Source organism: Pelophylax lessonae (genome assembly GCF_965119305.1).
Source record: "Pelophylax lessonae genome assembly, chromosome: 1".
In the NCBI taxonomy this organism is placed as follows: domain Eukaryota; kingdom Metazoa; phylum Chordata; class Amphibia; order Anura; family Ranidae; genus Pelophylax; species Pelophylax lessonae.
Window position 1 is genome coordinate 103,444,259 of NC_138768.1, and position 16,374 is coordinate 103,460,632.

General features: G+C 49.5%; 1 protein-coding gene across 1 annotated transcript in view; it reads left to right on the plus strand.

Moving 5' to 3' along the window:
- Positions 1-854: 854 nt before the first annotated feature.
- DDX4 (DEAD-box helicase 4) overlaps positions 855-16,374 on the plus strand; it is a gene marked incomplete at its 5' end in the record, with an annotated part of 317,760 nt that continues 302,240 nt past the window's right edge. The window contains one exon of the mRNA XM_082243122.1: positions 855-1,080. Within this exon, the coding sequence (XP_082099248.1) occupies positions 855-1,080 (226 nt within the window). The remainder of the gene's footprint in view (positions 1,081-16,374) is intronic.

Here is a 16,374-nt window from a genome sequence, read left to right on the forward strand (position 1 = left end):
AGGTCGGATCTTTTGTGGTGGCTGCAGTCACTGTCGGTGACACAGGACCAGTCTTTCCGGCCACTGTTGTGGATGATTCTCACCATAGATGCCAGCCTGTTGGGCTGGGGAGAGGAGTTCTGGGCACACTCTGCCCAGGGGAACTTGTCGGCAGGGGAGACCTCGCTGCCTATCAATGTCCTGGCGCTTCGGGCCTTAAAGCTTTGCCTATTCCGGTGGTCATCTCAGCTTCAGGTAAGTCCGGTCCGTTTACAGACGGACAATGCCACAGCCGTGGCATACATAAATCACCAGGGGGGGCACGAAGAGTGCCCGGGTGGCCATGGAAGTGGCCAAGCTCCTGTCTTGGGCCGAATCGCGTGTACCGGCGATATCAGCTGTTCACATTCCGGGCGTCTAAAACTGGCAGGTGGACTATCTGAGTCGCCAGACCTTGGATCAGGGGGAAATCAGGGGGAATGGTCACTGCATCTGGAGGTGTTTCACGTTCTGTGCGCCCGGTGGGGCAACCCAGACATAGATCTGTTTGCGTCCCGTCTCAACAAAAAGGTGGAAATGTTTGTGGCCAGAACTCTCGATCATCTGGCGGACGACGCGTACGCGTTGGTGGTGCCTTGGCACCGCTACCGGCTGATCTGTGCCTTTCCTCTGGTTAAACTGCTGTCCAGGTTCCTTCGCAGGGTGGCGTCGGAACGGTTGTCGGTAATTCTAGCGGCCCCGGACTGGCCTCAATGGTCCTGGTACGCGGACATCGTCCAGATGGTCGTCGAACCTCCCTGGCGGCCTCCGCTGCGAGACAATCTTCTGTCGCAGGGACCGATCTATCCTGCTTTACAGTCGCTGGCTTTAACGGCATGGCTGTTGAAAGCCAGGTCCTGACGGATAGAGGCCTTCTGCAGGAGGTCATCCCTACCTTGTTAACTCGCAAAGCCACTTCAAGAAAGATTTATCACTGCACCTGGAAAGCGTATACCGCTTGGTGCGAGGAACATGGTCTTCATCCTCGTTCCTTCTCGGTGGCGAAGGTCTTGGCCTTCCTACAGAAGGGCGTTCAGAGTCTGGTGCTGACTATGGTCAAGGGTCAGTTGTCGGCCTTTGCCATTTTTTTTTTCAGCAACCGTTGGCGTCACATTCTTTGATCCGCACCTTTATTCAAGGGGTGCGGCACTTGGCTCCCCCGAGGAGGGCTCTTTTGCCTCCCTGGGATCTGAATCTGTTTTTTTTGGTGTTACAGAAACCTTCTTTCGAGAACATCAGAGAGATTCCTCTGTCTGTGTTGTCACAGAAAGTGGCCTTTCCAGTGTCCATCACGTCGGCTCGCAGAGTGTCTGAATTGGCGGCCTTGTCCTGCCGCTCTCAACTAGTACTTCATAGAGATAAGGTAGTTCTGCGACCGAGTCAATCTTTTCTTCCCATGGTGGTTTCTTCGTTCCACCTTATTGAGGATATCGCGTTGCCTACGCTGTGCGCACGGCCCAAGCATCCTAAGGAGTTTGCCATGCATGCATTCTCTGGATGTGTTCCAGGCACTCAAGGGCTACCTGTCCGCCTCGGAGTCAATTCGGCAGTCTTGCACTCCATTTGTTCTTCCTGAGGGATCTCGGAAGTATCGGCCGCCTCCGCTGCAACGCTTTCTAAATGGATCAGACAGACGATTGTGCAGGCTTATTCGATCAATGGTCTGTTTCCTCTTTTCCCGGTGAAGGCTGATTCTATTGAGCTGTTAGTGTCTCTTGGGCTTTTCGCGATCCGGCATCTGTGGCTCAGGTATGCAAGGCGGCGACATGGTCGTCCCTGCACACTTTCACAAAATTTTACAAACTTGATGTTTTGGCATCTTCGGATGCTTCCTTTGGCCGCAAAGTTTTGAGTGCGGCAGTTGTTTGAGGGGACATTATTTTTAATGTCTTTCCTTGTTAGGGTGTTTTTTCTGGGTTTGTTCCAGTTTTTTCTGCGGGCTCTGGTTGTTACTAGCCCCGTTAATTGCGTTACCTTCTTATATGGTTGCGTTGCTTTCCCACCCCTCATACCTGCACTGCTTTGGGACGTCCCATTAGTGAAGGCTAATGCCATCGGGCGGTGACTGTCGAAAGACGTAAGAGAAAATAGAATTTTTGTAAGAACTTACCCTAAAATTATTTTCTCTGAGTCCTCTGACCAGTCGCCAGCCCCCACCCCTTTGGTTTTTGGATCTGGGGGTGGTTGCCTTCCAGTACTGCTTGCTACGAAACTGAAGTAATATCAGATTGGGTTTCTGGTAAAGGCTGAGGGATGGCCCCCTAGTGGCGTGCTGAGGTACAAATGTTTTTTTGTATTAACCTGATCAATTATCTGCCTAGCCTGCTCCTGCAGAGTGCGCCATTACCCATTAGTGAAGGCTAATACCATCGGGCGGCGACTGTCGGGGGACTCGGAGAAAATAATTTTACGGTAAGTTTTTAACAAAAATTATATTTCAGTGAGGGATACTTTAAAATTGGCTGAGCCCACGCCGGAAGGAACGCGGGTGGCTTTCGGTTCCCGGAAGTCTCTAAAAGCTGACAGGGTTTTCCCTTGTCCCGACACTTTTCACAATATTGTAAATGACCAATGGCAGCGCGTTAAAGCGTTTTGGCACCACTAACACATGCTTAAACGCCAGTATCCTTTTGCTGAAAAGGTTTCCCACCATTGGACAATGCCACCTAAAGTGGACCATCCTGTTTCCAGACTAAACCTACACTTGTGCCTGTGGAGGATTCCCCAGCTTTTATGGATCCAGTGGACAGGCGGATGTAATTCCTTTCCTCAGGGTTCATACGGTCCTGGAAATCCTGGAAAAGTTTTGGAATTTTTAGATGACACTTTCCAGGCCTGGAAAGGTCATGGAAAATTAGGAAACACACTAGGTTTTGGAAAAGTCATGGAATTAAATTACTGTGGGGGAGCGGATGCTTAATTATTTTATGATTATATTGCCACATACTGTATTTACATTTTGCTGTATTAGCGTCCTTCCGGGTCCGCGGTATGCGCGTGCTGTCATTGGCCAGCAGCAGCCGAAGAGATGACCCAATCAGGCAGCGGGGAGGGCCGGTCGCGGTTTGCCTGGAGACACTGTGACTGACTAGCAGCAGTAACAGCCGGGAGATTATCAACCAATGAGGCAGTGGAAGCGTCACTGGAGGGCAGGCCGGCCGCATGAACGTGATGATGACGCGAAAGGGGGCGTTAACCTTTTCGGTTACCGTGGACCCGGAAGGACACCTACCTGTACCAGTGCTATACGGTGAATGTAAAAATGCCCCCCCTCGGTGCTCTTTAGCCCCCCCTCGGTGCTCTTTAGCCCCCCCTCGGTGCTCTTTAGCCCCCCCTCGGTGCTCTTTAGCCCCCCCTCGGTGCTCTTTAGCCCCCCCCTCGGTGCTCTTTAGCCCCCCCTCGGTGCTCTTTAGCCCCCCCTCGGTGCTCTTTAGCCCCCCCTCGGTGCTCTTTAGCCCCCCCTCGGTGCTCTCTAGCCCCCCCTCAGTGCTCTCTTCCGCAGCCCCTGACCACCTCCTGTATCATGTCCGCAGCCTCTGACCACCTCCTGTATCATGTCCGCAGCCTCTGACCACCTCCTGTATCATGTCCGCAGCCTCTGACCACCTCCTGTATCATGTCCGCAGCCTCTGACCACCTCCTGTATCATGTCCGCAGCCTCTGACCACCTCCTGTATCATGTCCGCTAAATGTACAGTGTGTGTTGTAAAACGTTTGACATTTTGAACATGGGAGAGGCAGCGCTCTCTAGCCACGCTAAAGGTGCAAAGCACCAGTCTGCAGCTGCGTGCTTGACAGCTTCCAATCCGATCGCTGGCTTTTTCACCCGTGCGCCTGAAGTGACACCGGCTCCCAGCTGCGGCAGCGGTGCTTCCATCTCATCCACTGTAAAACAAGGGACCATTTTGAGTCGCGCTGTATCCAGAAACGAAATCCTAACTGCAAAGGTACTGTACACTACAAAGATTGTCATTTATTTTATTAAAAATATGCTGGGTGTGACATGGATTTTCTTCTTATTTAACATGTATACATAGATATTTCATGAAACATTAGGTCCTGAATATTTATGTGAAGTCATGGAAAAGTTATGGAATTTTATTGGTGAAAATGTGTATGAACCCTGTTTCCTGCCATCTTCACGTGCTGGCTGGTTCCATTTGTTTCCAGATTAAACCTACCCTTGTGCTTGTGGAGTATTCTCCAGCTTTTACAAATCCAGTGAACAGGTGGGTTTAAGCCCTTTCCCGCCATCTTCGCGTGCTGGCGGGTTCCATTTTGCAACCATTTTTTGTCTGTGCTAGTCTTAGACGGTGATGGAATGGATTAGGGGTTTGCGGAAGTCTTTGGACCCAGACATTTCCCCCAGAAAAGCTGGAACTGTTGGACCAGGTGATCCAGTCTCTGGTTTTCCTGTGTGATGCTTCTATTGATGTGGCTCCCCTTGTGGCCATAGTCTCGGCCATGGGCATTGTTTTAAGACGCATGGTCTGGTTGAAGAGCTGGTCGGTTGACCAAGCTTCTAAAAAAGCCTTGGCTGATCTCCCCTTTTCCCCTAAGTGGTGTCCCTCCTTAGCTGCTCAACGTTTTTTTCGTGCCTCGGGGTTGCAACGAAAAAGTTAAGCCGTTTTCAACTTTTGGAAGTGTTAAGAAACCCTGGGGCAAGTCAAAGGCCTGTCAGTCCGGTGCTGCAGACAAGTCCTCTTCAGCATTAAGGGGCACCCTCACCCTTCTTAGGGGTGGGGGGACGTCTGCGTTTCTTTCAGGAACCCTCCACCTCCTTGCCTCAGGACAAATAGGTTCGCAAACTGCTTTGTTTAGGGTACAAGATGAAATTTTTTTTTTTTTTGAAGGATCTGCGGGAGGCTATGCGAGATAACTGGGCTTAAGGGGTGATTGTGCCAGTTCCCCAACAGGAACGCTCTCAAGGTTTCTATTCAAACCTGTTCACCATGCCCCGAAAGGAGGGCAATCCTGGACCTCAAGGCTCCTAACCACTTTGTGCGGGTGCAGAAATTCCGAATGGAGTCCATTCGGTCGGTGGTGGCATCTTTGAATTGGGAATTTTCTGGCTTCCATCGAACATTAAAAATGCATATCTCCACGTCCCCATATTCGAGGGACATCCACTTTGCGGTGGCAGAGGAGCACTTTCAATTTATGGCGTTACCCTTTTGGTCTAGTCTCGGCTCCCAGAGTTTTTACCAAGTTCCTAGCCCCTGTGCTGGCCTTGTTGCGTTGATCAGGTATTTCCATTAAGGGGTATCAAGACGATCTCCTGTTGCGGGCAGTTTCCCAATCGGATCTGCTGGAAAACCTCTCCATCACAATTTGGACCTTTCAGGACTTCGGGTGGAGGATCAATGTCACCAAAATCTGCCCTGACTGTGCAGGTCACCTTTCCGGGGCTGATCCTCGACTGCTCTGGCGAGGGTTTTCCTTCCCTTGGACAAGCTTCAGAAGTTTGGTCCAATTGCTGATGGAGGCCGATCAGTCCTCCTTACGGGCTTGCATGAGGGCTCTGGGTCTGATGGTCTCGACCTTCGAAGCAGTACCGTTTGCTCAGTCTCAAGAGACGGCTGCAGAAAGCGGTTCTGTCAAAATAGAACAGAGATCCTCGGTCTTTGGACCAGAAGATTCGGTTGAGCCATTTCACGAAGTCTGCTCTTGGTGTATTCAGTCACATGTCCTGTGCCATGGCAAGTCCTGCCTGCCGGTATTTTGGACAATTGTCACCACGGACGCCAGCCTATCAGGCTGGGGTGGAGTGCTGGGGAAGCTCTGTGCTCAGGGGACTTGGGCGTTCAAAGTGTTTTCCTTGTCAATCTATTCTGGAGCTGAGTGATCAAGCTCTGCCTGCTTCCCTGTACAAGTCGGCTACATGGCTCTCCGGTTCGAGCCCAGTCGGACAATGCCACGGCCGTGGCTTACATCAATCAAGGGGGCACCAGGAGTGCCCTGACAGCCAAGGAGGTGGCCCGAGATTCTTGTGTGGGCGGAACAGTGTTCCGGCTCTTTCCACAGTCCACATCACATCCGGGGTGTGGACTCTGGAAAATTGGCAAGCGGATTACCTGAGTCAGGTGTTGGATCAGTGGTCCCTACATCCGGAGGTGCTACATCTCCTGTGTCCCCGGTGGGAGACCCCGGACGTGGACCTGTTTGAACTTTCCTGTTGAAGTGAGACAGAGGTTTGTGGCCAGGTCTCGGGATCCTCTGGCCAATGCCACAGATGCTCTTGTGGCTCCTTGGAGTCGGTATCACCTGATACATGCCTTCCCTTCGCTTGTTCTCCTGCCAGGATTTCTTCGCAGCGTGGCGATGGAATGCATTCCGGTCGCTCTGGTGTCACTAGACTGAACTCGGCAGTCTTGGAACGCAGAGCTGGTAAAACTGGTAGTGGATCCTCCATGGCGTCTTCCTTTGCGGGAAGAGCTACTATCTCAAGGACCGATCTTCCATCCGGCTTTTTGGTCTCTTGCTTTTAACGGCTTGGCTGTTGAAAGCAAGGTGTTGAGGAATAGAGGTCTTTCTGATTCGGTGATTCCTACCCTTTTGAAGGCCAGGAAGTCCACTTCTAGGAAGATCTATCGTCATCTGCGGAAATCGTACATTTTTTGGTGGAAATCGCTGCTGCACTCTCGCTTGTTTTCTATAGCTAGGGTTTTGGCCTTTTTATAAAAAGGGTTTGAGCAGCACTTGCCGTTGGGTACTATCAAGGGCCAGGTTTCGGCCTTGGCTATTTATCTTCATCTGCTGGCAACTCTTTGATTCGCACCTTCGTTCACGGTTCTTCGGTTCTATCATCTGTTCCCTTTCCAGGTGGGGAAAATACACAATTGGTAGGCAGTTTACCTCAGTCAACTGGCCCTGGATGCAGGGCAATGATCCCTTCATCTGGAGACGTTACAGCAGTTGTCTTTATTTGGGGGCATTCCGGACGGGGTCCTGTTGGCATTGCATCTACAGGATAGTGCAGAGGTCGTGGCCCGCTCCTGGGACCCTCTGGCGGGTGCAATGGTGGCACCATGGGTTCTGTCATGGGCAAGAACATTCGCTAGGTTCATCATGTATGATGCTGAGAAGTTTGGCGTGGTCACCTGCGCAAGGCTGACCCGGCATGGCCGTGCGAGAGTGCTCAGGGATGGGCTGAGGTCAGTGTCAGCTGCTGTCTGCCTTTCTTCCTCTCCAGTTGCTGCCAAGAATTCTTCACAGGATCCAGGTGGAAGGGATTTTGGTCATTCACGTGGCTCCGGACTGACATTACCGAGCTTTCTGAGCTTGGTACGCTGACCTTGTCAGGTTTTCCGCTGACGCTCATTGGAGGCCTCCTCTCAGGGAGGGTTTCTTATCTTCGGGGCCGATCTCCTGTCCGGCTTTACCGTCGTTGGCTTGCCGGCCTGGCTTGGCTATTGTAAGCCAGGTGCTGAAGGACCGAGGGTTGTCTGCTTTGGTGATTCCCACCCTGCGTAAAGCGTGGGAAGCGTCTTTTAGGATTTTTTTTATCATATGAGATGGTCGCTTATTGCCTAGTGAGAGTCTTCTTGAGCTCCCCCTTGCTCTTACTATAAGTGGCTGGATCTTTTCCTTCAACGGGAGGGTTGATCAAATGTTGGCATTGAGTACTGTCAAGGGTCGGGTATCTGCTTTGGTAATTTTTATTCCACCTGTTCCCTGGTGCGTAACTTTCCAGGGGGTGCGACACTTGGTTCTTCCGGTGCGACCTACATCACCACCGGGGGCCCTTGGTTGGTGCAGTCTGTTCTTCCAGACCCTCCTTTGCGATTATCAACATTATCCCTGGCTTACCTTATTGCAGAAGGTGGCCTTTATTGCTGTCACTCTGCACACAGGGTGTCTGCACTGGCGACATTGTCCTGTTGTTCTCCCTATATGTTGGTTCATGGGGCCAGGTGGTACTTCGTCCGGATCTGTCCTTTCCTCCAGTGGTTTCTAGAGTTCACTTGCACGAGGCCATTGTGTTGCCATCTTGTGTCCTTAGCCCCCTCATCCTATGGAATGTGCGCTGCATACTCTGGATGGAGTTCGGGCACTCGAGGGGTACTTGGCTACTGAGTCTTCCCGTAGTCAGGTTCCCTCCCTGTGCTCACGGATGGCCCAAGGACAGCGCTGCCTGTGTCTGCTGCAACTATTTGCAGGTGAATCTGACAGTCTGTGGTGCAGGCTTCTTCTTTTATGGGTAAGGTCCTACCTTTTCCTGTTTCGGCACCTTCTACTTGGGCGCCTAGTGTTTTTTGGGCTTTTTGCTTCAGGTTGCAAGACGTCTACCTGGTCATTTGTTCACATCTTTGCCACGTTTTATAAGGTGGATGTGCTGGCATCTGCAGATGCCTCTTTTCGGCAGCAAGGTTTTTTTTGCTGGCTGTTGTTTGGAGGGCTTTTGGCCTACCTTGAGGGTGTTTACTGTTTGCTTTCAGGTGGGCTTCATCTTTTGTTCTAATGAGTCCTATGTTGTCTGGTCGGCTATGTTTGGCCTTGGGGGCGTTTCTGCTGTTCCCACCTTTATTTTATGGCACTGCTTGGGACGTCCCTACTTATACGAATCAGAGCGAACTGGGACAGTCAATGAGCGATAGAGAAAACTGGATTTTTGAATTACCGTAAGATCCTTTTCTCTTGTTCATTGACGGACGCAGTTACCCGCCCCTCTATTTTGAGTTGGGTATTACTTTCTGACACTGCTTTGATACAGAACTTACATCCTATGTAGGAAGAGAGGGTGTACCCTCCGGGACTGCCCATAGGCATAGCCAGAACTTTTTTCTGTCTAGTGTCCTCCTCCTGTAGGGTGCAGTATTACCCTACTGATATGAATTAGAGCGAACTGCGTCCGTCAATGAATTTAAGAGAAAAGGATTTTACGGTAAGTCAAAATCCAGTTTCTCTTACGTCCTCTGACAGTCGCCACCCACTCATACAGTCTTCACTTATGAGTATTAAACCTCTTATCTTCCGGAGCAAGCTAGGCGTAAGATTTGTTAGAACACAAAACACTTTGCATAGACACACCTATAGGGGGCTGTCCCTCTGGTCCAATACCCCCCCTGCTAGAAGCATTCTCAATTCAGTTTGTCTTTTGCCTAGTCAGGAGTAGGCAGGCTTCCATTAGCTGGGGCTACAGTCTCAGCCTTTTCTTCTGTTTTCTTAATTTTGTTTCTGCTAAGTGTTTTTTTCTTTACACTGATAGCTCTCTATTTGATCCTGCGCTTAGTCAGACTTCGGAAGACTACAGCGTTTGCGGAGCTGGGAATCGGACTGGTTGTAATAGAGCCTTACGGAATCCCAGCCCGCCATCGAGCGTTTAGCAGGCTATGCGTACGCCCTGGCCTCGCAAACGACCTGTCCCTGTCCTCAGGGACAAAAGCCTGCAAAGTGGCTACTTCGCTAGGATATCTCCACTGCAGTACACCGCGTGTTGCTAGCGTCCTGTTTGGCTGACTGCACACCCACCCGGGTGGGAGGCTAACCGTCGCAGAGTGGCACCCACACTTTAGCTGGTTCGGTGAGTAACCATGCTACCCCCTCTGTCTTTGGCATTGTATGTCAGGGTGTGTGTGTGGGGCCTCGGTCATGGGGATGGCAGTCTGGAGTCTGCGATATCCCCCTCATGTCTGTCCTTGTGGTCCACGTGTGTCCCTCCCGGTCCCTGCGGGTGCGCTATTGCGGTCATGCCATGTTGTGGAGGATTTGCGGGGTTCCCTGGTAGTGTTTGTGCTACGTTTGGGGGTACAGACTATGTTGTGGGGGCCGCTGTGGTGTAAAAATCGCGGGGCCGCCATTTTGGGTGTGGGAAGGCTGTTCGGCTTCATGTGAGGGCATCAGCAAGCCATTCCCTCTGTAGTGTTTTTGCGCCCTTTCGGGCGCCATCTTTAGTGCTGGCAATGTATTCTAACATGTGCTCGGCGGCCATTTTCCCGGAGCCTCCCCATAGCATTACATTGGCATCCATTTTTCCTTGGCTCAAGTCCTATTTTGGCCTCTAGCGGCGTGATATTTCCTTTCTCCAGGCAGTCTGATCGAGCTACAATCGTGGTATTGTACAGCTACACTTCTGGGGGGGCTTTTTCTGCTCTTTTCATGGGATAATACCTTTGCTGGCAGTTATTTTTCTCAATATTTGGTAACTCAGGGTAGTCCTTATTGCGTGGGATCAACCGCTATTGCGAGTTTAAAGGGCCAGCACCATAACATTTTAATGGAGTCCCAGGACAGCAAATTTCCCCCCATCTCTGGTGGAGGGTTCAGGTACGCCTGAATCCTCTGCGATGGCCTCCAATACTGCTTCACTTGCGACTTTAGCGTCTAAAGTTGATCTGTTGATGTCTGAGCAGGCTTCTAAGAAAAGACCCAGACTTTCTCATTCTTCTGATTAAGAGCTAGATATAGTTTCCATGGACAGTGTACCTCCTGAGGGGTCTCGGTCCTCTGAGTCGGAAGGGGAGGTTGAGGATGTGGAGGGGGACGACCCTCCCCCTGGACGGCCAGAGAACGCGCAGCTAGGTCTGTGCTTATTAGTTGTATTAAGGATACACTACATTTATAGGATGAGCCCAACCCGCCGAGTAAGCGGTCTTCCTTTGGGACCCACAGGATCCAGAAAGCGGCACAGGTGTTTACCTGTCTTGCTCTGTTTCATGAAACTGTGAGCGAACAATGGTGCAATTTGAAGGGCAATTTTGTGGTACCAAAGCGGTTTCCGTACCGTTATCCCTTTGCTACTCCAACGGATTCGCACTGGACCGCGGCCCCTAAGCTTGGATCACACAGTGTCCAGGTTGAACAAAGCCACTCTAATGCCCGTGGAGGATTCTCCGGTGTTTAGAGACCCAACGGATAGACTGGCTGAATCTTACTTGCCACTCCTATATGGTGGCGGGTTCGTTGATGAAAACCGTTTTCGCCTCTGTAATGGTCTCTCAGGTTGTGGTGGAGTGGACCAAGGTGCTCAGACGCACCCTTGTGGCTGATTCCGCCCCCTCCTGCTACTTTAGAGATGGACAAAATTATTCATGCTGTTTTATACCTGTTTGACGTGGCCTTGGATGTTGCCCCTTTAGTCTCACAACTGTCCACTGTCGCAGTGATAATCCATCGTATGGTGTGGCTAAAGAGCTGGTCGGCTGACCAGACTTCCAGGAAGACGGTGTCTGACATCCCTTATGCAGGGAATCGACTTTTTGGCGACTCCCTGGATGAGTTGGTTAAGGGGGTCACTCGGGACAAAAGCACTCTGCTGCCCCGAGCACCCAAGGGTAAAATGTTTTGCGGTAAGCGGGGCCCTTCCTTTAAACCGAATCAGGGGTCCATTCGTGCCTTCAAGACACAAGACGAGGGCAAATCCTCCAAGGCAGCTGGTGGCCAGAAAAAGCCTTGTTCGGGCAAGTCTAAAGCCGTCCACTCTGGCACGGCAGCCCCGTCCGCCTCCACATGAAGGGGCGCCCTCACCCGTTTCAGGGGTGGGGGACGTCTGTGCGGTTTTCCCGAACCTTGGCTGTCCCGGATTCAGAACAGGTGGGTTCAGGAACTCATTTGGTCAGAGTACAAGATCGAATTCAGATCGCGTCCTGCAGACAGGTTCTTAACCTAAAATCTTCACTTGACCCCAGATCGTTTTCAAGATCTTCAACGGGCAGTTCAGGATCTCATCGCCCAGGGGTGATCATCCCGGTGCCACATCGGGACAAATTTCAGGTGTTGTACTCGAATCTGTTCACAGTGCCCAGAAAGGAGGACAAGGTGCGTCCGATTCTGGACTTGAAATTTCTGAACCGCTTTGTGCGGGTTCAAAAATTCCGTATGGGATACCTTCGTTCGGTGGTAGCCTCCCTGAGCCCAGGAGATTTCCTGGCTTCAATCGACCTCAAGGATGCGTATCTACACATCCCCATATTCGAGGGTCATCAGAGGTACCTCCGGTTCGCAATCGCGGAGGAACACTATCCGTTTGTGGCGTTACCTTTCGGCCTCGCTTCGGCTCCATGGGTATTTACCATGTTGTTGGCTCCTGTTCTGGTCCTGTTGCCGGTGCAGGGGATTGTGATCCTGGGATATCTGGACGATCTCCTGTTAAGATCGAGTTCCAGTCGAACTCTGTTGCGCGATCTGTCAACCACGGTTCAGACGCGCTCCAGGAGGTCGGTGGACCATCAACTTTCAGAAGTCGACATTGTCCTCTTCTTCTGTTTCGTCTCTCTTACTTGGGGATGGTCCTGGACTCCGCCCATGCAAAAATTTTCCTGCCGGTGGACAAACTCCGGACTCTGCAGATAGAGGTCAGGTCCCTCAGGGACAACGACTCCTCGTTGCTCAGGATCTGCATGCGGTCCCTGGGTTTGATGGTGTCAGCCTTCGAGGCGATACCATTTGCACAGTTCCACAAACGATCTCTTCAAGCAGAGATCCTGGCCAGGTGGGACAGGCATCCTTATTTCTTCGAAAGGAGGATATCTTTGAGTCACCAAGTCAGAGAGGATCTTCTGTGGTGGCTCCAGTCTCCGGCAATGATGGAGGGGAAATACTTCCGGTCGTTATTGTGGACAGTGATCACCACGGACGCCAGCCTGTCGGGCTGGGGTGGCGTTCTGGTCACTCTGTCTGCCCAGGGAACTTTGTCGGAGGAGGAATCCTCCCTACCGATAAATATATTGGAACTGCGAGCGATTAGACTGTTTGCTCCGTTGGTCAGATAATCTTCGAGGTCGCCCTGTGCGTGTGCAGACGGACAACACAACTGCGGTGGCTAACATCAATCACCAAGGGGGCACAATGAGTGCCCGGACGGCCCAGGAAGTGACCAAAATGCTGTCTTGGGCCACGACGCAGGTCCCAGTGATTTTTAGTTCACATTCCAGGTGTGGAGAACTGGCAGGCCGATTATCTGAGCCGCCAGACCCTGGACCAGGGGGAATGGTCCTTACACCCGGAGTTGTTTCAAATGTGTGCGCGATGGGGATCCCCGGACGTGGATCTGTTAGCGTCGCGCCTAAACAACAAGGTGGGAAGGTTCGTGGCAAGAACACGTGATCCTCTGGCAGACGCCTCGGATGCGTTGGGTGTGCCTTGGAATCGGTATCGCCTGATTTTTGCCCCAATTCAGTTGTCCAGGTTCCTTTGAAGGTTGGTCTCGGAACCAAAGTTGGTTATTCTGGTGGCCTCGGGCTGGCCACGCCGGTCTTAGTTTGCGGACATTATGTAACTGGTCGTCGAGCCTCCCTGGCGGCTCCCGTTAAGAGATCTGCTGTCTCAGGGGCCAATCTTTTATCCTACTTTACAGTCGCTGGCTTTAACGGCGTGGCTGTTAAAAGCCAGGTCCGGAGAGATCGGGGTCTCTTCGTCGGCGAGTGGTGAGTGTATCCTGGGCCATCAAGCATCGGTGGCCCAAGTGTGCAAAGCAGCGACTTGGTCGTCCATGCACACCTTTTCCAACTTTTACAAACTTGATGTTTTGGCATCAGCAGATGCCTCCTTCGGCCGCAAAGTTCTGTGTGCGGCAGTGCCTGTCACCACTTGTTGGGGTTGTTCCCCCTTTGTTGATTTGCTTTCCTGGGTTTGTTCGCTCCTGTTGAGCTTTTCTGTTACCCAGCATTTTACCTTTCTGGTTCAGATAAGGTTATTTTCTCTGACCTGGGTGCTGCGTTGCCTTTGTGACGGTTGCGCTTCCCACCCCTCATGTCTACACTGCTTTGGGACATCCCATAAGTGAAGACTGTATGAGTGGGCGGCGACTGTCACAGGACGTAAGAGAAAATTTAATTTTTGTAAGAACTTATCGTAAAATTCATTTCTCTGTGTCCTCTGACAGTCGCCGCCCCCACCGCTCTTTTTTGGGGTCTTGGACTATCTACTGCTTGCTACCAAACTGAATTGGGAATGCTGCTAGTAGGGGGGTATTGGACCAGAGGGACAGCCCCCTATAGGTGTGTCTATAGAAAAAGTGTTTTGTTATATCAAATCTTATGCCTAGCTTGCTCCTGTGGATAAGAGGTCAATACCCATAAGTGAAGACTGTATGAGTGGGCGACGACTGTGAGAGGACTCCGATAAATTAATTTTACGGTAAGTTCTTACAAAAATTCCATTTTTTTTTTCTTTTATCATTCTTTTACAAATGGCACGGCTACCTATTTTTGTTTGTGAATAAAGCAATGTAACAAAAGCTAAAAGCTTAAACATTAGCAACTAGCCTTTTTATCTAATTTCTTTTGATTTTTGTTTCCTTCAAGATGAACTTTATGTAGATATTTAAAAATAAAATGCACTTGTTTTTGACCAATATGATCGTTTTGTTTGTGCTCTAAAAAGTCTTTGGTCTCCAACGAATTCCAAATTTTCAGAACCATTTGAAATTGGTCAGAGATTGATTGACTAATTAGAATTCTGGGTTTAGAACAACTTAAGCTCTCACACCTGTTTCCCCCCTATGGACCAAACCATAATTTCACATTTCAGCTATAGGTATTCAGGAGGCTACAACATTGTAATTCAGAAACAGAACTGATACATATATCATTTTTGGGGGGACAAACCAGGCTTTCTTGTGATCTTAAAAAGGAAGTAAACCCTCCTCTGACACTTTTACCTATAGTTAAGCCTATGATAAGGCTTACCTATAGGTACTGTAAATATCTCCTAAACATGCACCTTTTAGGAGATATTTACCTTACATGCAGCCAGTGACATGACAGCACCAGCGGCCGTTCCTTCAAAGCCCCGTGCCGTGACCGTCGGCTCCCGCGCGCGTGAGCGAAGTCACCGCGGCTCCGGCCAATCAGATGGCCGGATGCCGCGATCCCGGAAGACGGACGACTGGACATGTCGCCCGTCATAGAGGTAAGCGGATGGCACGGCGGGGGCTCGTTCTAAGGTATTTCATAATGAGCTAGTATGCGATGCATGCTAGCTCATTATGTGTTTATCTTTCAGCTTGTAAAAAAAAAATGTAACTGAGTTAACAACCTCTTTAAGGTCTTTTGGGAATGTTTTTTTTTTTTTTTAAATTGTATTTTAAAAGAGGAAAAACAAGCAAAAATTAAAGAAAAAAAAAAATAACTTTTTCTTCAAGTTTCATCAGCAATATCTTTACAAGTGCCATTGCTGTGGGGGAAACCATAAGACCACTTTAGTTCTGGAAGGTTATATCTCCTAATGACCAGGCTATTTTTTTGTGATATGGCACTGCGTTGCTTTAACTCACAATTGCATGGTCGTGAGACACTATACCCAAGTAAAATTAATGTCCTTTATTCCCCACAAAAAGAGCTTTCTTTTGGTGGTATTTGATCACCTCTGTGGTTTTTATTTTGTGCTATAAACAAAGAAGCAAAAAAAAAAAAAAGATAGGATTTCTTAGTCTCGCAGGAAACAGTATATTTATTATTTACTATGGGTTATATGCAACTATTCTCTGGTGATTGGACACTGGCAAAAAAAACTTGATGAGCACGTTTAGGGGAGATTCATTTTACCTTACAGGTAAGCTTAACTGTAAGTAAGAATCCCAAAGCTTATTTGACTAATACTTTAAGCTGTGCAAACCCCTGACCCCTTAGCGGCTTGCACATTTTTAATGATGAACCAAGATGGTGTCTGACCCCTTTTTAATCCTGCCTATATGCAATTCTTCCACCAGATTTTAGTGCAGTGTGGAATCTGATTTCATAATTATGTGCCCAAGGTGCTTAAAATCTATGTACATAGAATTGGTAACAAAGAGGGTCACTAAATGCTGTGTGCATTAGAATATTCAAATGCCTTTACTGAAATAAAGTACTCTTAAAAAATCTCCCAATATGAAGCTGGCATTATCATAAAGAAGCCCTGCCCGGACCACCACTTTGGTCCATTCTAAACTGTAATCTTGCATAAATGGGTCTATTGTTGTAAAAGAGCTAATATTCCTGTTTTGATACTTTTAAATAGAAAACTGAAACTCCCAGAAAGGCCTGTCTAATTACCGTTTTGAGAGCAAGCAGCTTGTTCTCTTACAGGTATGCCCTTTTTGTTGAGTTTTGAACTCCTATTTTGTATCCCCTTGAAACCTCATTGAATCCACAGCTCTGGACCTAGAAGTAGGTAAACTGTAACAAACATTCCCTTTATTATGAAGTGGGCTTTGTGGGCCAAGTCTTGTGCTGAAAAGAATGGAGTTTGTGATTGAAATAGGCCAATGAGGTGATCTGCATTTTGAGGCTTTTGAAATTGTTTTGGGAATTTTTCTGTAAATTCTGTCTTCAGAGTAGAGCACAGGAATACCCTCCCTTCTAATTCTAGTACTCTGCAGTGATTGGTATATAAAAAAAATGGGGATTCATGGAGTAGGGTTATATATCGGGAACA